This window comes from Athene cunicularia, assembly GCF_003259725.1.
Source record: "Athene cunicularia isolate RWA chromosome 11 unlocalized genomic scaffold, athCun1 chr11_part1, whole genome shotgun sequence".
Classification (NCBI taxonomy): Eukaryota; Metazoa; Chordata; class Aves; order Strigiformes; family Strigidae; genus Athene; species Athene cunicularia.
The window spans coordinates 7925876-7949988 of record NW_020799113.1 but is presented as its reverse complement, the minus strand read 5'-3'; the positions used below and the strand labels follow the sequence as shown (position 1 = coordinate 7949988).

Genomic DNA, 24113 nt, shown 5'->3' with positions numbered 1-24113 from the left:
CCGTGCCGCGGGGGCAGGTGCCGGGCGGGGGGGCGCTCCTCGGCACCCCCCGAGCAGGGCGGCCGGGCGTGCTTGTCCTTGACTCATCCTTGCAGCAGGGTACGTGCCGGGAAGCACAGCGCCGGGCTGCGGCTCGCACAGCGGCATTCTGGGTCCTTCATTTCTCAGCCTCTCGCACCCGTGTGCTTAGTCATGATAAGCTCCGCGATAAAAGCACGAGGAGCTCTCCGTCCCTGTGCCCGCCGGTAGTACGGCGGTGCCTACCCCGCCCTGAGATGGGCAGCGGGGGGATGTTGAGCAGGGTGAGCCCTTGCCTCGTTGTTACCCACGTTGCAGAAAATGTATTGCAACATGTTTTTGCTAGAGGAGGAAGTAAGACGTGGAAGCGGCGTGATAACGTCCAGTGGTTTCATCCTGCGAAGTGGGACTAGTGTTTTTTGTGCACTGGAGACTCCTGTCTGTGGTTACATTGTTGGACTACACCAGCAATCTGTGAATTTTAATACTATGTAGACACATCCCTGACTTCAGTTTTGGAGTGAGCCTGGGTAATAGAGATACAGTGAGCTTCTGTTCTCCACTGTTGAGATAAGACTTGTTGCATGTATCAAGCTTTTCATTAGTATCCTAGGTAAAGTGCCTTTCCTTTTGAGCTTATTAGGTACTACTTAAATAGTAATTAAACATCACATGTGAGGTCCTGCATGCTGGTATACAAGAGGAAAAATGGCATTTGCAGTGATGGAAAAAGGTATGTTAAATTTTTGGAGTATTGACTTCATCTGGCTTTTATAACAGGATTTATACTGTTGAAGAACTCCATGAATACTATCTTCTGCAAATCTGCTAGTACTCTAATAGAGCTAGTTTTGGTTGCAGGTTTGCCTTATCTTCAGTATATCTGAAGAGACTGAATTTAGTAACAGCCTTAGAGCAAAGGAAAGCTCAAGCAAGCTAGCTAAATAAATCAAAAGGTATAATCAAGAGGTTTCTTCTGAGGTTCCTTCCTGAATGGCTTAAGCAAGTACCCTTACTGGGGATAGCACTCCGTCTTTCTCATTGGCTGTCACTTTAGTGTTTTCAAGCCACTTTAACTGTAAAATATACTCTCTGTCTCATAGTCTGTATTTAGTTGTGGCTGTGAATGTGTAATAGACCTTTTCGAGTGTTACACTGTCACTGTGTACAGTTAACCAAGAAGATATTTGACAACTGCTGTTGCAGGCACACATACACCTCTGTAGCATGTTTTCTCCACACTAGAAGTAGTCAGTGTGTCTTCTAGAATGTGTTTGTCAGATTTTTTTGTGAAGTGTTGTCTACTGAGGTTTTCTCTTTCAGAGGACTGCCCAGCTTAATGTCCTTCTGTGCTGCCCATAAGGATACGCTGAAGTGTTTTAAGTTTACTTAATCTATCCTTAATACTCTGTCTTCATAGTTTCAGTTTTGTGTTTTGATAAAACAGCACATTATAGAATAACAGGGGAACTTTCATATAGCAAAATACAATTACAGAACTGACAGCCTGGGTTAGTTTGGCAGATCTGCTTGTATACTTCTCACTGATTATCACTCCGAACCAGATCAGCAAGATGATAGTAGTTAACAACTGCTTGAAAGCCTAAGCAGTCTGGTGGTTTGGCCACAAGGTCCTCTCTGTAGCTTGCACCCCTCTCCTTATGTGAAATTAATCTTTATAAATACATAGTAGAACTAATGGAAATGTATTATAATAATATCATCGACTATCACCCTGCCTTCAGAAGGGAGAAACTGTGCCCATGTAGAAGTACTGCTTCCTGATACTGGTTCTGGAGAAATTTCAGATTGGTGAGGAGTGTTTATAATCTGAAGGTTTTATCTCTAAACGCAGATACCTATTTAATGTTGTAAGAATCTTACACTCACTGATTGTGTCCTAAAAGATCTTTCCTTTTGACATTTTCTCTTCTGCAGAGCTTGCATATTCTGTTTTCCTGATTTGGAATGTAGTCAGACCTGTAGGGAGCACCTTTGGCTTTCTTTGCCATCCATATGTAAGGTCTGGTAGGAACAGTGGGTCTTAACAACATGAGTTGTTCACTAGAAGTACTCTTAATAGTTTTGAAGGGATCAGAACTGATATGATGCAGCCATCATAAAACTCAGCAGATAATAGATACCTGGATGCTGATTAAGGTACTCTTGATGCACATAGCTAGTACAAGATATGAAGCACTAGTATTACACTCCTACGTTGGCCTTGTCCATTATGAAGGATCAGAAATAGCATCCAATCTAAATGGAAAACAAACCACCAAGGAATCTGTGTGTAGTAATCCATTTAGGTGTTATATACAGCTGCTTCAGTATGTGTTTAGATAGAAGATAAAATAATTCCGAGGTGCTGGAGGTGACCTTCTGATTAAGGGCTGCATCACTTAAATGTGGATGTGGCTTACGTGACAAGGTTCTTGTTCCGCCTGAGTAGCACTACCATTAGCTGCTGCATTGCAGGATGGATAGTGTAGCAGGATGCAACTGAGCTGCAGGGTTTTGGACTTCTGTTTAAATAGAGTGGACCTCTTCATGTAAGGGTTTAAAGTGAGATTACACTGCATGCTGTGTTCCACTTTGAGTGTGGGAGGTTAGATCTGGTAGCCACTGCCTGGGTTTTGCATGAAATAATTTGGAATGTCATCTTTCTGCAGGTTCTTCAAACAAGTTGAGACTTGAATTCAGCCAGAATTTCACGTGATACTTTGTCTTTTAGGTCTAGTGATATTGATTTTTTTTTTTTTTTTTTTTAACTGTAGAAGTAAGGCATGTGTCAGGTAGACAAAAGATTGTAAGGATTTCCTGTTCATGGAGTAGAACACTGGGAAGACTATCAGTCTATGTGAAACTGTAGATGAGAAGAGTTCTACTTCTCTAAACTGAAGAAGTGTTAGTATACTAATGGCCTTGTTGTATCATTAGAAAAATGTGTTCAAATCTAAGACCTGCCTGTAAATACATTGTATCAAATCTCAGACTTGAAGGATTTGTTCCTACTTTTATTCTGTATCAATAAATAGCAAATTTGGCAGGTGAGAGATAATAGTCCTTTCCTTTGGTAGCTGTATTTCAGGTATCCTTGTGCTGGATGGTCAGGGTTTCAGGATTCCTGTTTGCAGCCCACTGAAGAGTATCGATACTATTTTTCCTTACTTACCTTGTAGTCTCACCTATAAAAGAAACACTCTTCCAATATTGTGCTTGAAGACACCTTCCTTTCCTTATTTAGTGTCTCTTGTATTTTAAGACCAGAGAAAGACCAGCATGTTACTGTCTCTTTCTGAAGTTAATCAAACCACCCAAATGTCTAGGCCTTACTGATTATTACTGTTATCGCAAGTTCAGCTCTGTTCTTCCTTTGCAGGATCTTGCCTGTTCTGTTGTATTTAGAATAGCAATTATAGCATTGTTTGTCCCTATGAAGTGTCTGGAGTATGTGAGAACTGAAATAACAGAGTATATTTCTGTGCTCGAATATTGGGAAGGAAAAAGCAGGGGAGATAATGAACAATGTGGAAACACTGAGAATTTAGATGCAATGCAATTTCCTGTGGCTTGCATGTCTGGAGCAAAAGTGAGAGTAAGACATAAGGCCTTCTGTGCTCTTATAGAAGGCCTACTGACTTACGTACAGAACTTGGATTCTTCAGTTTAGAGTAAATGTGTATATTTTGGCTGTAAATTAGTGTAAAGAAGTGGGTAGAAAACTGCTGTGAAGGGCTAGGGGGACTGTTGAACTTCACATAAATACAAACAGCCTCACTTGATTTCTATTGGACTACCATTTCTGTGTTTCATCTTAAATGTAAACCTAAAGGTGCTTGTATTTTCAAGTTTTAGGCTATAGCTTTCAGAGGAGGGTTAGTTAAATAATTTGGAAACTTCCACTGATTCACTGAGGACAGTGAGAGTATGGTAAGCTTTTTACCTATGATATATTAGGAAAAAGCTAATTATTGCTAGAGAATAGCTCAGTGAAGACTATGTGATTGTCCAAATTTGCATTAAATACACTTAATAGTTTTTGGACTTTCACAAGCAGAAAGTGGACAGTAACTTAGCTTGTTGAAAACCATGGTCTTCAGTTAGAACAACACACTAGTAAGTTAGTTTATGAAACTTGTTAAGATTCCAATTATTTTGTGACTTACAGAGGAGTTACCATTATCTTGCTTAAATCAGTCAGGCTTCAAGAATGTGGAATTAAACAACCTATTTGTTTTGACAGCTTGACTGTGAATACTGATCATGGAGATATATTACTGGATTATTCGAAGAACCTTGTTACAGAAGAAGTGATGAAAATGCTGATGGAACTGGTAAATTTGAAAAATGTTAAATTAATAAACCAAACAGGTTTTTTTAAAAGTTAACTTCTACCTGTAACTGATTGTTCTGGCATTGTTTATATACCTTTAACACTGCATTTGAAATCATCACAGTTAAGACATCTGTTCACAAATTTTGGGCACTGCTCAAAGGCTTGCACCATCCTTCTGCTACAAGGTACAAGGCCATTTTTCGATGTGCAGATCTGTTCCTTGTGCTCACTGAAAATATTTTTGTCTGGAACAGACCAGCTGGCCTATAGCACTGTTGCGGAGGTCTACAATAAAATGAGAGATTCATATCAAGCTGTGAGAGGAGGTTGTGTCTTCTATACCTTCAACTGAAACAGTACTTCATATATCATGCTGTCTTAATTTTGAGTTTTGTTTGCGGTTGGATGTATTTTAAGAAAAGTTTGTGTCATGAACTTCAATTTGTCATGGTGTCTGTTTTTACAAGTCTTCCTTAACTATTGGTTCAGCCAAAGGCTTAGACTAAATAGGACACAGATTTATTTTTTTTTAAAAGGGAAGAACTAGCAGAGACAGTAGCAAAATCACTTCTACTCTTCAGTTAAAAATAAATAAAAAATGTAAGCTGATAAAAAGAATCATTAATGAATCCCGTATCATGTGACAAGATGAAACTGAGTAAGATGGATTCATTGCATCTTGGTTGTTCAGCACATGTTACGGTGTAACCTCTGAAGGGAATAAACAGTCTACATAAAAATATTTGCTTTAAGAGAATAAATTTTTAATTTAGAATCTAGTGGGTCTTCAATTTTTGTTTCACTGCCTTATGTGGTAGATGTTAATAACTCTTTAGTGTAGCTGGACCTTTGTAGTCCATGATGATGTCTTATTATTCTTAAGAAGAATCTATTTTTACATTTCTCAGGCGAAGTCAAGGGGTGTGGAAAGTGCTAGAGAGCGCATGTTCAGTGGAGAGAAGATCAACTTCACTGAGGTAAGGCTATTTCTGTCCATGTTTTTTCCCCCACAGTTGTGCATATATATTTATATTGTGGATGTTCCTGTATCTGTGTAAGAGAAGTCTTGAAAAAAAACTTACTCTAATTGCTACTCTGAAATGCTGAGTGGTTATAATGGTTACTGCACTACTGAAATGAGAAATTTTACAGCTCTGACAGAGTGAATAAAGCTAGTCAGTCCTCCAACACACATCTTAAATTTTAGGAATTTTGGTGGTATTTCTTTCTTGTCTTGTCTTCCATCTTTTGTAGAGAGGAAGATGAATTAGATCTTGCAAAGGCTATGGAGCGGAGTATTGGATTCCAAGTATCCCTTACATGCTTTTACTTCATGTCAGTGTTCATAAAGCTTAGTAAACTGTCTGCAGAGTTTTAGGGAGGATAGTGGAAGGCTTTCTGCTTTGGGTTGTGGATAATAATTATCTTTGGGTATGCGAGACAGTAGATACTATAAAGAATCTTGGGAAATTAGCCACCTATTTCAGTAAGATGAGTATCTTCATCTTTTTGTAGCTCTGAAGGCTGTATTAGGGTTAAATCTTGACTAAAACATACAGAAAACAAACTGTGCTTTTTTCTGAAACTAAAAATACGGTGAAAACTGGAAATTCAACAGTATAGTTGACTTATTAGTCTGCCTTAAGGGCTCTTTAGTATGCTTTAGGTAAAATCAGAAATCAGTATTCCTTTGACTTGGTTATTGACTTAGGTGTTGCACAAGCTGTTTGCTTAAAAAAACCTCAGCAGTTGGACATTGTATTGTTTGAATGCTACATGTTTGTAAAAATGCACAGACAGAAGCAGATAAAGCTTCACTGGAGAAATCATTCCTGTTCTGTATTAATGCCTGCAATTCACACATGTAATTCTAGCTAGTGAAAAGAAGTGGGAAGATAGTGTTAAGTCTTAAATCTACTTTGGAGGATTGTTTTCTCAAATACTGCCTCTCACTAGGCTCATGTAACAAATTATTACAGGGTTAGTCCATCTCTGACCATATATTATGGAATTACTCTTCATTGTCTACATGAGAGCAAATATAGCAGCTGAAGTGTTCTCAGAAGGATGCAATTTTCACAGAAAGCACTTGCACGCATTATTAAACTGTGATGTGTTTTGGCTTCTGCTGCTACCTCTGTTTTGCTACTGTCTTGACATGGCAACTTTATGCAGAAATTACCTGCATGATGAGTCTAGAAACAGCTTTGTCATTATCAGGCTGTTTCTCATTTAGAGTCAGAAGTTGACTTGGGGCTAGATTTGGTTTGGTTTTTTTGTTTGTATAGAATATCTAATGAAGTTGGTTTGGCTCTGGAATATGAGCATGTGGATAATGTGAAATTGTCATGAGACCTTAAAAACAGGATGCTGTCAAATGGCATGACTGACTAAACCTGAAGTAATAAGACAGAAAGAAGCAGTTTAATGGCAAGAACTGACTTGTCCACTACCCTTATTCTGATTTAGAACATTTTTTAGCTATTTGTCTCAAGTATCAAAGACTTGTCTGTATTATGTGCTGCAGGCATTGCCTGCATGGTATGTGCTTATGTGAAAATTCTTTGTAGTGCTCCCAACTGTGTCATTGCCAGGTGTTTGTCCCAGATGAATTAAAACTTGCAGCTTGATATGGCACAGACAGTGCATTAGAAGGTAACTCGTATCGGATCACTCATTATGGGGACAGTATTCATAGCCCACCCAATATTTAGAAAATATTTCTGTTAACAGCAGACATCAGATCAAATGTGATTACTCCTGATCAAGACAGAGCTTCTTTCAAGCCTGATAGTGAGCAGTATTTACCAAATAATACTATTCCATGGATGAGTGTTGCAAAAAAATTGCTTGTTCACCCCAAATTTAAGTGGGTACACTTCGATAATTAGTAACTGAAAGAGCTTTTTCACATTCCAAGTCAGTAACCACAAACTCAGTGATTTTTGAATTAGCATTTGGTAGTTAAATCATAACTTGGCAGTTCATATTGTCTATGTTGTCTTTGTCTCAATGCCTCTCATTGTAGCAAGGAACAATGAGGTAGAGCAGACTAATTTTTTAATTTGTTCATTAGTATTGACTAACTCCTTCATTCCAGATTAAAGCTGTTAAGCTCCTGAACAGGTGAATCACAGGCCAGACTTCAGAGCTTTGATTTGTGTATAACTGTGGTGAATAAATATATGGTGCATACTTAGAGATTTTTTTTTTCTTATAATACAACTGCCATCTACATACCTGGTGTGCAAGTATTCAGGGAACATTAGTTGTGGACAGTGGATAGAATCCTGTGGCTGGTGTATATTGTCAAATGTTTGAATACATATTTGTGTCTTCCTATATGAAATGGACTACTCCAGATTATTGAGAAAATGCCAGAGAAAGTAACTTTAGCTATTTGTTGTCATTGATTTTTCAGTATTGTTATTAATAGGAAACAATTTCATCTTTGTAAACCTGAGGCATGCCAAAATAAAGATCACTGAGAACTGTGTATTGCTGAATTCTGAACCTCAATCATTAAATGCTTTTCAAGGGATTTGGAATTCTCTTTTCAAAGTAAACAAATAAGCTCTTTGTTTACTTTGCACATTATATGCTTTTGTAAGCCCTCCGCACTGATTCTGTGAAGTAAGAGTGACGGTGATGACTGTATATACACATACACACAAAAACTACTGTTCTACTAATTCCAGTTAATCTAAATTCTTCTTAAGTATTGAACATTGTACTACCTTTTTGATGAGGCACCTGAGGCCCCTGTGTATAATTGGGAAATAGCTTCATCATTTTTTTTGTTTACTGTTTCAGAACCGAGCTGTGCTCCATATTGCTCTGAGAAATCGTTCCAATGTGCCAATACTTGTAGATGGGAAGGATGTTGTTCCAGAAGTAAACAAAGTGTTGGACAAAATGAAACACTTTTGCCAGGTATAAAGTACCACCATAGCTTATTTTTCATGTACTTGTTTTATAGCCAACCTGGTTCTTACATGTATGTTGTGAAGCATTGACTGTAGACCGGTTGACATGAACTACTGTGCCCTTCTTTGAGGTTTTTAATAGTTCAAGCGTGGAGTTGGAGCTGGGTTTAGTGTGATTCACTTCTCTGTTTCCAGTTGGGTTCTTCTTTAATGGGCTCTCTAGATCTTGCTCTTTCAGTGGTAATCTTGCATTTACTTCAGAAGTTTTGTAAATCATTAAGTACCATTCAATTTTTTTCTTGCTAATTTTTCAACTACTTGGCTTTATCAAGTAGAAACTGCCTCTTAAAATTTGTGTAAAATCAAGAGAGGTAGAAGCTCCCAGCTCACTTGCAATTTGAATATGCTCTACTTAACTAGTTTCTTAAAGATCCTGTGTTTTTTAGATCGGATTCCTTTATGGTGCTACTCAGTTTGCAGCTTTAGCAGCAGTAAAGTTTTCTTCCCTAGTTAAATATAGCAGTTAACCATTATCTTCAAATATCATTGATTGTTCTTTGATTCTGTATATATTTGAAATGTAGGCATCTGTCAGATCAGTTTAGGAAATGCTCTAAAGAACTTAATAGAGCACACTAACAAAGTGAGAAGTATGTGTTATAAAACTAATCAGTAAAAGCTGACCAAGTACTTAATAATACTTTTTAAACATGACTGTAAGGAACTGGACCTGCTTAGCTGCTGTTGTGAGTCTATCCGGGTGGTAGTGGTCAGGATCGCTACCACTCATACTTAACCTTTACAATATGAGCCTGGATTATGTCCAGTTCCTAATGGATAAATTGCCAAAACCACAATAACTGACACTAATTAGTCTGAATTTGGTAGTTTCTTCAGATAATGTAGGAGTTGAATGGCCACAGAAATTCAAGTCTGACTTCCACTGGAGAGTTTTTAGCTGATTAAGATTTTTTTGGTAGTGCAAAACAAGAGTTTTCACTTGTGCCACCCTCTATTACTAGATAGTTTCAATCATCAGAGCCTGTGAATATCACTTTCCATGCAGTTATATCTTCTCCGTAAAATAAAAATCATGTTAAGCAGTTCATTTGGAGAGATTAACAAATATGCTTGTTCCAGCTGACTCCTTTAGGCAGATAAGATTTTAAAATCTTATCTCAGCATCATCTACAGACTACAGGAATGGTATAATAAATTGATACTTTTTTTAGTTTGGAAAACCAAACAGCTTTAACTTCAACAGCTGTAGGGAAGGAGAGAAACTATTTGCATAACCAGGTGATTGTTGTAGAAAAATTGCTTCAGAATTGGGGAATGTATGTAGAAATATGCATGATACTAGAAAGGTTCCTTTTGTGATTGGAACAAATTTAGTGCATTGGTGGTACATGATGGACAACATTCAATGCAGTCTTTCAATATTACTTAATGATTCCAGTTTTATATGTCAGGATTCTCTAACTGTTAAAAAAGAAAGAATAGAGTAGAAACCTGTACTATGGGCTGTTAAGATGAAGCCCAGAAGTACATCTTAATGTGAAACATACATGCAATAGAAAGGCCTTTTTCAGCACTTGGTTTGCCAATAAATCTCTGTGGCTTTATTCATATTTTAAGTCTTCCAGTTTAGTGAAATTGCTTCTAATTAAAGATGCTTAACCCCTTCAGGTCCAAATATTTGTTGCAAATAGTTTAATGCCTAAGGTTTTTTCATTTTTATCTTGATTTCTCTTGCCTTTGCCAACGTTCTATTGTAAATGTTATAGCAGTCCACACAGAAGGAGTTTGATCTTGCAGTGTGTTTTTAAATATGTGCATTAGTCTTCTAACACTTAATGAAGGGCTGTTTTAGACATAACCAAATGTTTAGCTAAGAACATAGCTTTAAGTGTTAGGCTTTTAAGTCTAGAAGCTTGAAAGTAGTTTTCAGAGACTTTCTACAACAATGCCTGAAAACAGCCTATTTCCAGTGTTAGAATCAGTAACTTCAGTGTAAGTATAAAATAGTCAATACAATTTTTTTTTTTCTCACAGAGAGTCCGTAGTGGTGAATGGAAAGGCTACACTGGAAAGGCTATCACTGATGTGGTCAATATTGGGATTGGTGGCTCTGACTTGGTAAGCTCCTGACTTCTACACCTCTCCTGCATCTTTTTGTGTGTGTATACTTGCAATGAAGATAAAATCTAATTGTTGCTTCTGTCCAGGGCCCTCTGATGGTAACTGAAGCCCTGAAACCGTATTCCAAGGGAGGCCCTCGTGTTTGGTTTGTGTCCAACATTGATGGTACTCATATAGCCAAAACCCTGGCTGAGCTTAAACCAGACACTACGCTCTTCATAATTGCATCAAAGGTATGTCTAACGCAAGCTCTGGGGTGTGACTTATTCTAACCGTAAAGGGTTCAGTCAGACTAGAGATCTGTACACAGGAAGATCTAGATCAGGGACTTCTAGTGTGGACTGTTTCTAAGGGCTCTTTTGATTCATCCTAAACTTGTGGTACAAGGTTGTGTTGCTACTGAAATACTTAGGGATCCAGAAGTCAAGTGCTGGAAATGACTTAACCTGAACAAGACAGACATGTGAGCAATTTCTTGTTGTCTAGGAAGTATTTCTCAGACAAAACAAATAAAAGCCTTATTCACAGGAATTTTTTACTGTACTTCTCTCTGGATGTAATGTAGGATTCTATGTAGTTATTTCCATGAAAATTCAGATCTTGTCTCATTCCTTTCATTTAAGGTTACTTTTGGTCTTTATTGTAAGTACAGTGTTACTTATTAGCAGTGTTACAGTTTTTGCAGTAATATTTTGAATTAATGAATTGTGTGTAGCTTGGGAATCTTCATTCTGTTTTAGGGTAGTAAAATGTCTTTAACTTTAGTGCTCAACAAACTCAGCATTTTAAATACTAAGCTTCTTCACTTACAAAGAGGTGGAGGTAGTCTGCTGGTAGCTTATAATGTGACACTTATTTCTAAATACAGGCTTAATAGCTGCCTGTAAGTCTTGCCTTGCTAATAACTTATTCTGTGAACATAATTGCTCACTGCCATCTTCCTTTGAGGAATGCTTCTGTCTTTGCAGAGGAAACTGATGAAGACAAACTTCATAGTTATGTAACTTGGGTCTCCTTCATTTGTAAAGCACAGTAGAACCTTTTTGCTGTTGAAGACAATCTGCAACAAATGAATGTGTGTAATGCTGGCCATGCCCTACAGTAGTGCTCATTATCTTATCTTGGCAATACTGTGGCCGAGCAACAACTTATGGAATAATAACGAAACTTCACAAAGTAATACTGATGGCCACTTCAAATAATTGAGTTCAGGGATCACGGTTCAAAGGCTTAGGAGACTGCCAAATTGAGTGTAACACTTCAATTTCTGTTTGCCAGACTGTAGTTAGATAATTGGATATATTTGGAAGAGGATGAATGGCATTTTTTCTCTTCCATAACAAGCTTGTGTTTCATAATGAATATATTTCTGGAGATGGATGAGAGTAGGTTGAATCTAGTGTTCACCCTTAAAGCTAAATTTTGATGGTTGAATACATCAGAATGGTTGTAGATATTTGCAAAACTGCATGACTGAACTTCTGTGCACACTTCATGAAGCAGGAAAATGTTTTCCTCTAGTCAGCAAAACGAAATTATGGCAAGAGTCTTAGCAGAAATGAGTGTTTCTACATGAAAAAGTAGGAATTGAAGAACAAGAGGTCAATCCAGTTAGGTTATTGTGTTTTGATGCTCAATTAGTTCCTTTTTATGGAATAGTAAACTTCATATTTAGTGAGACTGAAGTAGGGAATTTTAGTCTCAAAGTTTTTGTAACTGTTAGGGGGAGGGAAGGTAGGAAATGGGGAATAATTACTCTAACTCCAGATACATGATGGTATAAAACTAGATAATTAAATCCAGCAACACTAGTCTTTACTTCTTTACTGGATTGATAAGCTTGCCTTTTTTTTTTTTTTTCTGAAATCTGTCAGCAACTGTCTGTTAAGAACATCTAGAATCACTCTGCTCTGATTATCTGGTACATAGGATGTTTTAGCAGCCTCAACTTGTTCCAGTTTTAAGTACAATGTTTTACATACTTCCTTGTTTTCTGATGTGCAGACTTTCACCACCCAAGAAACTATCACCAATGCAGAAACGGCCAAAGAGTGGTTCTTACATGCTGCTAATGATGTAAGTGCAATATGTATAGGTTATGTAATGGAATGCAGTGGCTTTTTGTTGTTCAGTTTCTCCCTGGCTGTTCTGTGTGCTTTGGAGCAGAGCTGATAGCTTTCCAAACATGAGCTATATAGCTCAGCAAATGCTGTACGTACATCATTTCAGTGCTTCATGGTTAGCAACAGGCTGTTATGTCTGAACCCACTGTTTCTCAACTATAAATGGTTGTCATACATTGTTCCCCCAAGTCCTGCCTGTTAAGTAATAATGTAGCTTTTGCCTTAGAGCTGGCTAATAACTTGGTGGAAGCACCAATATGGCAATCCAAGAATATGGTGTATATGTAGCATTACCTTCTAGTTCTTGGCAAATATTTACAAACTAGAAATGAAGCTATGGCTGGAGAGATATACTGACATTTCTATGGCAGATGGCTGTGCTATGAATAGAAACCTTGTATTTGGCTCATTCTCTTGTGTTTCTAACTTTTAAAAGAAAAAACCTGCTCAGGTAATTAAGACAGTCTTTAACCTGTTCCAGTCAGCATAGCTCTATACTTAGTTTGAAAGCTGGGCTTTGAAATTCCTTGTTGTACTGCTATTGCAGACAACTCATCTTTGTTCACTAGGACACTTACTGAAAGACCAGAGTCTAAATCTGGAGCTTGAGATAATATCAGTAATTCCAGTTGTCTTGATCTTTTGACCATATCCAGAAGGGTAGCACATGTACAACAAACTCAGTCTGCTTCAAAGTGGTGGTAGTCATGTTCCAAACATACTCTTAAGAAAATAGCGTGCTGCTCCAAGTAGTGACTGCTTCCAGATGGCTTCGTGAGAATATTATCAGAATGTTATCTTCAGACAGGCATGCTGCCAAATCCCACACTGAATATGAATAAGATGATTTCAAGTTGATAACAAAAATAACTGATAATAGTCAACAGTATTTTGTTTAAATGTAAATGGTAGCAGATCAGCTTTATGACCAGAAATTAAAATAATTAACATTCTAGATCTAACAATCTGTTTATTTTTATTAAGCCTTCAGCTGTGGCCAAGCATTTTGTTGCCTTGTCTACCAATGGTGTAAGTATAACAAATCTATATACTTTTTTTTCTATGTACCTTTGAGATGTCCTCACTTCAAAATCCAGTAAGAAAGCTTATCTTTTAAGCCACTATTAATAGTGAATACCAATAGTTAGTCTTCCTCTTGAAAAGTGTGGGCTTTTTCTACTGAAAATAACTGAAGCTGTTCTAGAACAATGAACCATATCAAGATTGGACCTTCAGTGTAGATTTGTGCTTTTTCTGCTAAGCTTTAAATTTGAAATCAAGATCTCTTACACTTGAAATGACTGTCCTGTTATTAATGAGTGTTAACTGTAATTGCTTAAATGTATGTGAGAACAGTTATGTAAACAAATACTACTCTACTAGAAGACTAAGTGCTGAAGTGATGCAGGTAGCTTGTGTGAATGACCTGTAGCATTTGATGAGCATCATGTACCCTGATGTGGTGTTTTCATGCAAAAATATGAAGTAGAAAGGCCAATAGCAGTTGTGCCATTACTGAGAGGCTGTCAGGCACTGTGGTGCGAAGTTCCTTTCTTCCATTCTGGTTCTGATAAATGTAAACTGAATGTCAGTCCAACTCCTATCTATATTGCCACTTGTCTTGATCAGAAAATTAGTGTATGTCACTTATTTTGAGACTATTGAATAGTGATAGTGATCTCTAGTAATTGAAGTGTATTTTTTCTGATGGATGCTATGTATTTTTGAAATGGAGGATGTAACTGGGGAATTGTGTATTTAATAGGTATGCAACTTGTGTGTTTCATTTGCTAGATATAAAGCTTTTTAAGAATGTTGGTTTTACTTATGATGTTTCTACATGCCTTTTTTATTCTAGCCTAAAGTTAAAGACTTTGGAATTGACCCAGAGAACATGTTTGAGTTTTGGGATGTAAGTAAATGTTGTGTAGTAGATGTAAACTGTTAGAATAATCTAACTTGATTCAGAGAATGCCAACTTGATGTCAAGAAACTGCCAAAACACCTAAATTATAGTAGTTGTATTCTTTGTGCTGAAACATCTGAAAAATTGTAGCTAAAGGCAAATTGAGAACATGTCAGGCAAGCAAATCAGTCTTATATCTTGGCCATTCCATTAAAGTCCTGTACTTGAAGGTCTGAAGAGGAGCCTTCTATGTTCTTGGCTGTCTAATCAGCTGTTGGGTAACAGGAGATACAAGTCTTAGTTTATTCCTCTGTGTAAGTAGTTATTATAAGCTGTGACATTTGACTGTTGGGGTCTACTGTATATAATCTAGGCCTCTAAAGGTCAAACATTAGAAACAGGAACCTAATTTGATATTTTGTGGCAGATGCAATATTTTAAGCATACTGCCCTTAGTCTGGGCCCTTGTACTTAATCAGAAACAGGTTGGTTTGTCTCATTGACAATGTGCCTGACAACTTCTGAACAGCAGCTTTAAAACCTAGTTTATCTAGAGCATTACCTTTCCCTAGGTAGTGTCATAATCTTGCTGAAGCAGGCTTTACTTCTAGAGGAGTTAGGAATATTCGGAAAGCAGTTAATACAAGCTGCCAATTTATTACTTGGAAGTGAACTGGAATCAGGGGAACAATAGTTGTTACATAAATTGGCTAAGTAGGGTAACTTCAAAGTCTTAAAAAAATCTATACTTAAGGTTTTGTTAGGGGGCTGCTGTAAAGTGCAGGTTCCCTTGACCATGCATATAATGTGTAGTAAATATCACCAGAAGGAATATTGGGTTTGCTGAAAATAGTCTAAACACATGCTGCTATTTCATAATAGCTTGAATAAGTTTGATGTATAGGCCTTGCATGTCTCCTGTCTAAATCAGTCTCTTGTTTTCAGTGGGTTGGTGGCCGCTACTCTCTGTGGTCTGCCATTGGTCTCTCCATTGCTCTACATATTGGTAGGTATTGCTATGATTGAACAATGCCAAGAATTAATCTGGTTTTCAGAAATATAACTACAGAATGCATTAACAATAGTGGGTTGTGAATCACATTTGGGGCAAATATTATTTTACCCAACCTACTATGAGTATTTGGATGTTTGAGCTAAAAAAACAATCTGTAATGCAGTGGAAATACTGAGATTTTAGTAGTGTAAATGCAATTTTGGCGATTACCCATACTTTATGTACAAATAGTCAAACTGCATTTCTAGTCACTTGTATAGACAAAAATGCCTGACTTATGTAAAGCCCTGTCAGTGTTGAAAATTAGACCTTGCAATTGACATTCCTTAACAATTTAGGAGTAGGGTATTTAGCTTGTCAGACACATACACTAAACATCAAAAAACTTATGTCTCCAGTTCTGCATATGAGCTCTGTTTAGCACTGTAAACTGTTTTCTTCTTCAATGACTTCCTTTTGTCCCCAGTACTACTTCTAGGCCATTGGGCCTGATGACAGAAATGTTGTTTCTGTCTGGAGTTGATTGTGGAGAAAAAAAATTCTTTAAATTGATCCCCACCTACTTGTATTGTTATAGGATGGCATTGACATTGCTGAGGCAGATGTCAAGTGTGGGTGGAGAGTACACAGTGGATGTCAGAGCTCTAAAAGCTGTTGTTTCTTGGTGAGCAGGCTGTTTAGCAGCCTTGAATTTGTTCCCTCATCACTTTCAGATATTTAAAGTCTGAACCCATAATGTCATCTACTTTTCTAAATAAAAGCTGGAATTCCCATAGTCTGAGGTTAGAAAAACATTGGTTTTGTTGTTTTTGGAATGATATGGATAATAGTTGTCATGTGTAGGAAAACCTGTGTGATCAGCAAAGTAAGCTTCAGTCAGGCACTTACTGTTTTGTCTGCAATAAACTGCTCATCTCTGCTGTCAGACAGATTTGGTGCTGACTGCTGACATGCCAGTCTATCTGCACTTCTTGCTCTTACACCCTTCATCTAAAGCTGACTTCTGACCACAGGTAGAGCTGCTGCTTTGATTGTCGAACACTTCACCATCTACTTTTTTCCATATAAGAATCAGGATTTCTGGCTTTGCAGGAAAGGATGTTATTAGTTAAACTACTCATTAGTGAGAAAGAATGGTGATTTAAATATCCTAATTATAGATTGAAGAAAAATCAGGTAAATGGTTAAGAGAACAGGGAAGTAGGGGGAACTTTTTTATAAGACCTTATTACAGCTGTTTCTCCTCAGACCAGCAAAGAAATCCCTGCTCTACTAGCCTTGTCCTGTTTTTTTGGGGCATGTCTCTCTCTGACAAAGTGACTAAGTGTTCAAACTTGCTGAAAACTATGTAGCTATTAATACAGAGCTTGGTTTTAATGCCTCTGTTTTCCTTCCAGTTGCTCATTCTGCCTGAATGGGGATTTTAGGCAAAGGTTTTTGAAGTATGTTCCATGAAGTTGGACTTGCTCTGAAGTCCAGCCTTTAATCATAACTAAATATATCTGGCTTATGAGATGCAAATTTCAGGAGAAGTCAAAGTGCAACTTTAAACTCAATTAGTAGTTGGGAACCTTGCTGCATACAAACAATCTCAACTGTTTTATGATTGTCTACAAGAAAATCAAGTTTGACTTGTAATACTAAATATAAACTTTCCCTTGTTAGGTTTTGACAACTTTGAGAGCCTGCTCTCAGGAGCCCACTGGATGGTAAGTGTGGGATGCCAGTTCCAGATTTGCTCCTCTTAACAGAGTTGTTAGTAAAATAACTAAAGGCAGGTTGTTTTGAAGTTCAGCTCCTCATATCTTTTCAGTGTTTCTAAAATGACTGTGCATGGGAAGGTCTCCCTGGATCAAAACAACAACAAGAACAGTTTAAGAGTTGGGAGCGATGACGACTGCTTTATTAAAAGTGTAATTCTTTTCTCTTGTGTCACACAGGATAAACACTTTCACACTGCCCCACTGGAGAAGAACATGCCTGTTCTGCTGGCCATGCTAGGGATCTGGTACATAAACTGCTATGGATGTGAAACCCATGCCCTTCTGCCCTATGACCAATACATGCACCGCTTTGCTGCATACTTCCAGCAGGTAAGGTTCAGAGTAAAGGTTTCGGAGACAAATGTGTAGATATGATTCTGTCCTGGTTCTAGAACCTGAGTGCATGTTTCTAGGTTAAAATTTCAATCACTTAAATTTATGTTGTCAAGGGCCTAAAGAGGGGTGCAAAGATTGATACCAGCTTAAGGGCTCAGTTGGAGGTCTGAGAAAAAAAATCTCTATCTTGGTTTCCATAAATGAAGCATCCATATTCCAGATACTTAATGAAACTTCCATGAACAAGCAGCACTTCTTTATAGTTGAAGTATGTATGAAGTATTGTACTGATACCATGTGGTTCTGAAAAAAGGTGATACTGCCCTTCCCTTTTAGGGTGATATGGAATCTAATGGCAAATACATTACCAAGAAAGGTGCTCGTGTGGACTACAGTACTGGCCCTATTGTGTGGGGAGAGCCTGGCACCAATGGGCAGCATGCTTTTTACCAGCTCATTCATCAAGGTAAACTTAGTTTTGGAATTAAATTCTGAATGGCTACAAAACTGGAAGAATCTGCAGAATTGACACTGGTTTAGAGGTTGGGCTCTTATCTAACCTAACATCACATTGCTATGGCACTCTTAATTAGTGGCTTTAGAAGGCTGCAAGATGCAGGTTTTAACCCTGCAATAAGGAGTGTCAACTAAAGCAGGAACTAAAAAGCTTTTTGTATTAACAGCTGTAGTAAGGGACAATACAGCTTAGTAAAGTGGTTGAGACTTCCAGTTACTCTGAAAACGGGGTGAGAGTTTCCAAGATGTTTAAGATTTTTTTTTTTTTCCTGTTGCAGGGTTATTAATGTGACTTTTCTTATAGGAACTCGCATGATTCCCTGTGACTTTCTGATCCCAGTCCAGACCCAGCATCCAGTCAGAAATGGCTTGCACCACAAGGTAAGAAGTTATTTGTCAGAGCATCTGTATTTTCTTGTGGCTGAAGGCATTGAAGTTTATTGAGTATTGCAATTGTGGGATTTATAAATGTTCCTCTGAAACTATATATATGGGCTCTGAACATTCACTATAGGTTTGAAAATAGTTATAATTGCATATTATATGTAATAGATGTAATCCTGTGGTATCTTAGTTCTTGAAATTGCAGCCACAGTTTGAGGCTGATTAATGGTGTGGCCTACTGGCCTACTGAGGTTGGGAAGAGTTGAGCAATTAAGTATTTGGAGAGAGAAACTCCTTTTTTGTAATTGTAGGGAGTGTAATTCTTGCAGAGTAGGAAGAAGCAAATTTTCAGAGGTGATGAAAGCTTCCGTAGAGATGCTGTTGTGAGTCTTAAACTTTGGGACAAAATGTGCTGAGTAAACTAGCATGGTGAGGGTGGTAAGTCTTCTATACATAGATACATTAATCTAAAAATTGGACTGGCTAAAAATATCATCTGACTAAGGATTTTCTGTGAAACGTGTCTAAATTTTCCATATGTGGAAGCATGTCCAGGTTTACTACTTACTTCATACTTCAGAAAAAGCATGTTTCCTCACAAAGCTTCAATCTTGACATGATTTCATATTAAGTGCTATTTAAATTGTTTAATAGTAATTTTTTGTCAAGCAACACCAAGTACAGGTAAAAGTTTTAGAACATGATTTTGCAAAAGGGGAGAAAAGGCTTCATTTGACTGTAGATACAGTAAGAGTCTATCTTCAGTGTAATGGGTAGGACAAAACTACATGTGCATTTGCAAGCTAACATTAGGCAAGGAATAAAACTAACAACTTCAACTAGATTGGTATATGGTATGCTGTGAGGGTTTTCCTTTGTATAGAGTAAAGACATCTAAGTTGGCTACCTTTGACCAGTCTTTGCAACCTGGTTTTCCATGCATATGGTGTAGCATGGCATAAAAGTATAGACTATACTGAGAGGTGTGTGAAATCCTGGCTCCTTTGTTCTTGCTGGGAGGCTTGCTGTCAGTTTCTGCAGGGGTAGGGTTCTGCAAAGTCCTGGTTGTCTTTAGATACATGTACTAATAAAATACTAATCAAGTGTCTGGCACTGTGGTAAAAGGCAACAGCAGGCATTAAGCAGCTAAAACTACTGCACATTCTACTACCTTATTTTTAACACTAAGAGCTGTAAGTCTAGACTAGATCTTGGTCAACGTTCAAGCACTGGATACCATTCGAGCTAAGGAAACAGTAGCTTGAGTTAATGCAGTTTATTTCTACTGGCTAGATCCTTTTGGCTAACTTCCTTGCTCAAACTGAGGCCTTGATGAAAGGCAAGACTGCTGAGGAAGCTCGTAAGGAACTTCAAGCAGCAGGACTGAGTGGAGATGCTCTGGAGAAGCTCCTTCCCCATAAGGTAACCAGGCTTTGGCACTTGATGGCTTGCTTCTAGTTAGGAGGCTGTGGCGGTGAGGTCGTTGTGTTAGTCTGCTGCGCGGTGGAGTTTGGTAATGGGGCAGTGCCCTCCGGTGGCTGTCAAGTGCTACTGCCTTAGCTGTGAAGGTTGTGTTACAGGCCCTACTCTGTCAGGTCTCGTGGAGCAGTCTGTAAATGGCGCTCTTGCTAAAGCATGCAAATCGAAGACTTTTGAGGCTTTTCTGAAAGATGAGCATCTTATCACTGCCTCTGGGATACTGACTCGTGTTTTGTTTCCTGTAGCCCATAGTAGTAATGGTGCTTGAAGATAACTTTTTGCTACTGCGTTAAAAATAAAACATGAAAATGATAGTCTTACGGTTGAAGTTATTAGCCTTTAAAGCTTTCAGGGTTTTCTTTGCTAATAGAAATGGTCCAGTCTGGGCTGTACCAGATGAACTGCAATTTTCTGATCTAAGTTATATAACACACTAAATGATGTAACTCTTGGTTTGAAGGTCTTTGAGGGAAATCGACCAACCAATTCCATCGTGTTTACAAAACTCAACCCATTCACTCTGGGAGCCATCATTGGTAAGTAAATAGATATCTCTGTGAATGCTTATTAAGACTTTCTGATAAAAGTATATTGATAAATCTTTATTTTCTGCATATAGCCATGTATGAACACAAGATATTTGTTCAAGGAATTGTCTGGGATATTAACAGTTATGACCAGTGGGGGTAAGTCTCCTTTATCTGTTTTTTCTGTACTCATTGACTGTGGTATTAATCTGTTGTGACTTAGAGAAAAGACAAGAGGAAAAAAAAGTGTTAGAACAAATGATTATAGGACAGTTTTAAATAGATTCTCTGGGGATAACTCATGCTGTATCCTTGTTCAGCCATGCATAATGACTTTGTGGATACAACTTTAATTAAGGACCATTGTGTAGTTTGATTTAAAATTCTATGAATGCAGAAAAGCAGTAATAATGAATAAAACAGTCAAGCAGGCTGAATACATGCTTTCGGAATTAGAAAGGGAAAATAATTTCCCTTATAGAAAGGAAAAAAAGAACTTTTACGTCTAGAAACATGTATAGGCAGTCTGAATGGCATCTGTTAAACCAAAGACTGACCACCTCTTAATTTTACTATACTGGAGATGCAAGAACATTCTTGGCAGATGTCTTCATATATAGCAGCCCTAGGTCTAATGCAGGCTGCACCTGTGATCACAATTCATTGTACTGCTCCATATGTAGAACAGCAGCTTTGAGGAGTCAGTCACTTTTTAAAATGGAAGACTTAATCAGGAGTGAATCATATCCTCCTTAATCTGTAGTAATATTAACTGTGCAACATGCTATATGAAGATTTATGCAGGAGTAAGAGGGATTGGGAGATAAGTTAAGTGTGTTCAGGTGAAACCTGCCTATGGTGTGAGGGATTATTTTGCAGAGCAAGTTTGCTCTACAGGGCTAGAATAGCAGTTCACACTAAGCTCCCTTCTTAAAGGCTGACGGGTAGGTCTTTGCATATGGTGGTGGGTTTTTTTTTTTTTTAGAGCTATTCTACCACAGCAATTCTTTAACTAAAATATTGTGGTAGAAATTTAGAATGGAAGACTGTCTCATAAAAGCTGATGCCTCAGTACTTACTCAGCTTTTACTTACTCTATGCAATCTAAAACTAACTGGAAGGTGGGGATGCTGTAGAACCAGCCTAGTTTCTTGCAGCTGGTAGAGTATCCTAGGTTCTTACCCTGTGTGGCTGTAACTCCTGGATAGCAGGCTGTAGCATGGGGGAAGGCTTCCAGGCCTGCAGCTCAGCTGTTATTGTCTTGGTGCTCCAAGTCAGTGTTTTGAGTGATGTCGTGTTCAACAGTGCACAGTAGCAAGGTGAATGCATGCTAGGTAACACAAATGAGTACTGAAGGGAAAAAGACTCTTCTCAACTTCTAAACCAAAACTTTTTCTCTTTAGACATCCTCTAATTTTGAGAACTGTCTGTTCAGCTAAGCAGCTGTCAACTCCAGTTCATGAATGGCAATGAGATGAATAGTAACTTTGTTAGTAATTTGTGAAGGGAAAAATATTCATCATAGTGTTCACTGTCAAGTTACCTTTTACTGGCACCTACTTTTAATGTCAGTGGCTTATAGTAAATACTGTAAGTTGTTAGCACTAATGTTTTATTTCTTTCTTCTGCTTTTATAAATGCAGAGTTGAGCTTGGAAAACAACTTGCCAAGAAAATTGAGCCTGAACTGGAGTCAGATGCTCCAGTGACATCTCATGATAGCTCAACAAATGGGCTCATCAATTTCATCAAAAAACACAGAGCCTGAAACAAAAGATTTGGAGGACATCGACAATCTAACCACCGAATACCTAAATCTGTTGTAGCTGTGCTTTTTTTAGCCACTGCTAACAAAAATAGCACTTTACAGGTGTAGCTTCTTCACTTGTTGCAGTTTATCTTGTTGCGTCAAGTGTTACAAATGAAAACTAGTTTTGTGAAACCCAGAGTTTGTAAGTTGCTTTCTATTTTTGTGGCTGTTAATCTGTAAAGTGCAGCTGGTATGTTCCCCAGTTCTTATCCCTCACCTTCCTTAAAGATGATCACGTACTGTTACTAGAAAATAAAGTTATGATGGATGAGTAAAACTTCTTCATTCTATCTTGAAAGTGCAGACCTAGTAGCATTTTTCTTTCTGACTGTATAAGGTACTCTGAAGCCAAGTAAACTAACTTCTGTCATTTTGGACTGGTTCTGCTGTAAGCTGGAAACTAGAATGTTCAGCAAATCAAAACTACAGCTGTAGGTTGTTCAGATTTGATGCATTTGAGCAAGGTACAGATTTTTTTTTTAAATGCTACTGTGAAAATGAAAGCTTACTAATGGTTAAAAGATCATATGATTTCTTCATAAGCTATGCAAGCTCTATGTGAACAGTTATACAAAAAGAAAGTAAGTTTGTGGAATGACAGTGATATCTTAAATTTTCAAACGGTTTTCAAGAGTTGTGAAGCAAAAGCTTTGGATCACTTGAAGAAATGTATTTTTGGTATCATCCAGAGGCAGTTTCTCTCACTCTTCTTAAATCAGCATCACTGTTCAACAAAAAATAGATAACTATCTGTAAACAAGTTGCTTAAATCCTTTCATTCTCTACCACTGTTAACCTCTCTCTGCTAGTGGACTGGCATGCTCTGGCTGTTGTTCTGTAACACCTTTAATAAAGGTAAGATACAAGCATTGAAAGGAAAAATAAGATGTTAACTGTGATTCTCATACACCGCACTCTTCATGACAAATGCTACTGTGGCTACAAAGTCTGAGCTTATAACTTAATGCACGTCTGCTGCACAGATTCATTGGCAGGATCAAAAGCTGGATCTCATTGATGTGGCACACTAACTCCATAGTGCTTCACAATCAGGCTGCATGGATTTGAGTTGTTAAACTTGATCTAAGTGCATCTTTAGTGTTAAAGCTTTAGTTTAGATCAATTTTATAAAGTAATTTCTACACATAAAACATGGTCACAAAAAGAACAACCCACCAGAGGGAGGCATGTTTTTCATATGAGGTTTTAAACCTTTCCTCTACCTGTGTAAAAGCATGTGCTAAAGCACGGCTGCTTCCTTCTAGAGGGGTAGGTGTGAAGTCAGATCTTCTGATTTGAATGGTGAAGGCTACTGTTTTGTCTAACTGCTTTTGTTTCACCTTTTGTCTCTTCTCTTGGGACACCTTTTTTTGAGAAAGAACAAAGCCATCTCTGTTCTGTAATACTTTTTTTTTATCCCCTCTAAGTTTGGTCTTGTTTCTACAATGGATCTTTTTCTTGCAGGGGCTTTACTGATATGAAATAACATGCCTAATTACAACCCATAAGGTGTTCTCATTACTACCCTTCAAGTCTACCAGAAAGGGGACAGCAACACGGAATGACCAAGCCAGTTGTGTCTGTGTAATGCAAGAGTACTCCTGGCGGGGTGGTTTCAGGATCTGTCCTTAAGGCTCAGAAATCTAAAATGTTCCTTGCAGAAGCATTTCCCCCTTGCCCCGGGCCAGAGCACCGTCCGCCCCGCTCTGGCAGGCCCTTTGCTCTCCAGCCATGGTCCTTTTCCCCTGGCGGGCCGGGCTGGCCCCTCTGCCACCAGCGGGAGGCCTCGGCCGCGGCCTCCGAGGTGCCCTCGGGTTGTGCCCACAGGCC

At 38.1% G+C, this 24113-nt stretch overlaps 1 protein-coding gene across 1 annotated transcript; it reads left to right on the top strand.

The window, feature by feature from the left end:
* The first annotated feature begins 704 nt into the window (after positions 1-704).
* Positions 705-23013, top strand: GPI (glucose-6-phosphate isomerase). Its single transcript, XM_026856946.1, has 18 exons — positions 705-751; positions 4190-4355; positions 5266-5334; positions 8171-8290; positions 10339-10422; positions 10512-10658; positions 12430-12501; positions 13533-13577; positions 14407-14460; positions 15400-15460; positions 17135-17178; positions 17410-17562; positions 17905-18034; positions 18389-18465; positions 19762-19890; positions 20408-20483; positions 20567-20633; positions 22118-23013. The coding sequence occupies exons 1-18, from the start codon at positions 705-707 to the stop codon at positions 22239-22241; spliced, it is 1665 nt and encodes a 554-aa protein (XP_026712747.1). The 3' UTR covers positions 22242-23013.
* The last annotated feature ends 1100 nt before the right edge of the window (positions 23014-24113 follow it).

Coding starts and splice junctions, on each gene's coding strand:
- GPI (XM_026856946.1), top strand. CDS start 705: ATGCTGGTATACAAGAGGAAAAATGGCATTTGCAGTGATGGAAAAAG. Junction 10,659..12,429: donor TCTTCATAATTGCATCAAAG/GTATGTCTAACG, acceptor TCTGATGTGCAG/ACTTTCACCACCCAAGAAAC. Junction 18,466..19,761: donor GAAATGGCTTGCACCACAAG/GTAAGAAGTTAT, acceptor TCTACTGGCTAG/ATCCTTTTGGCTAACTTCCT.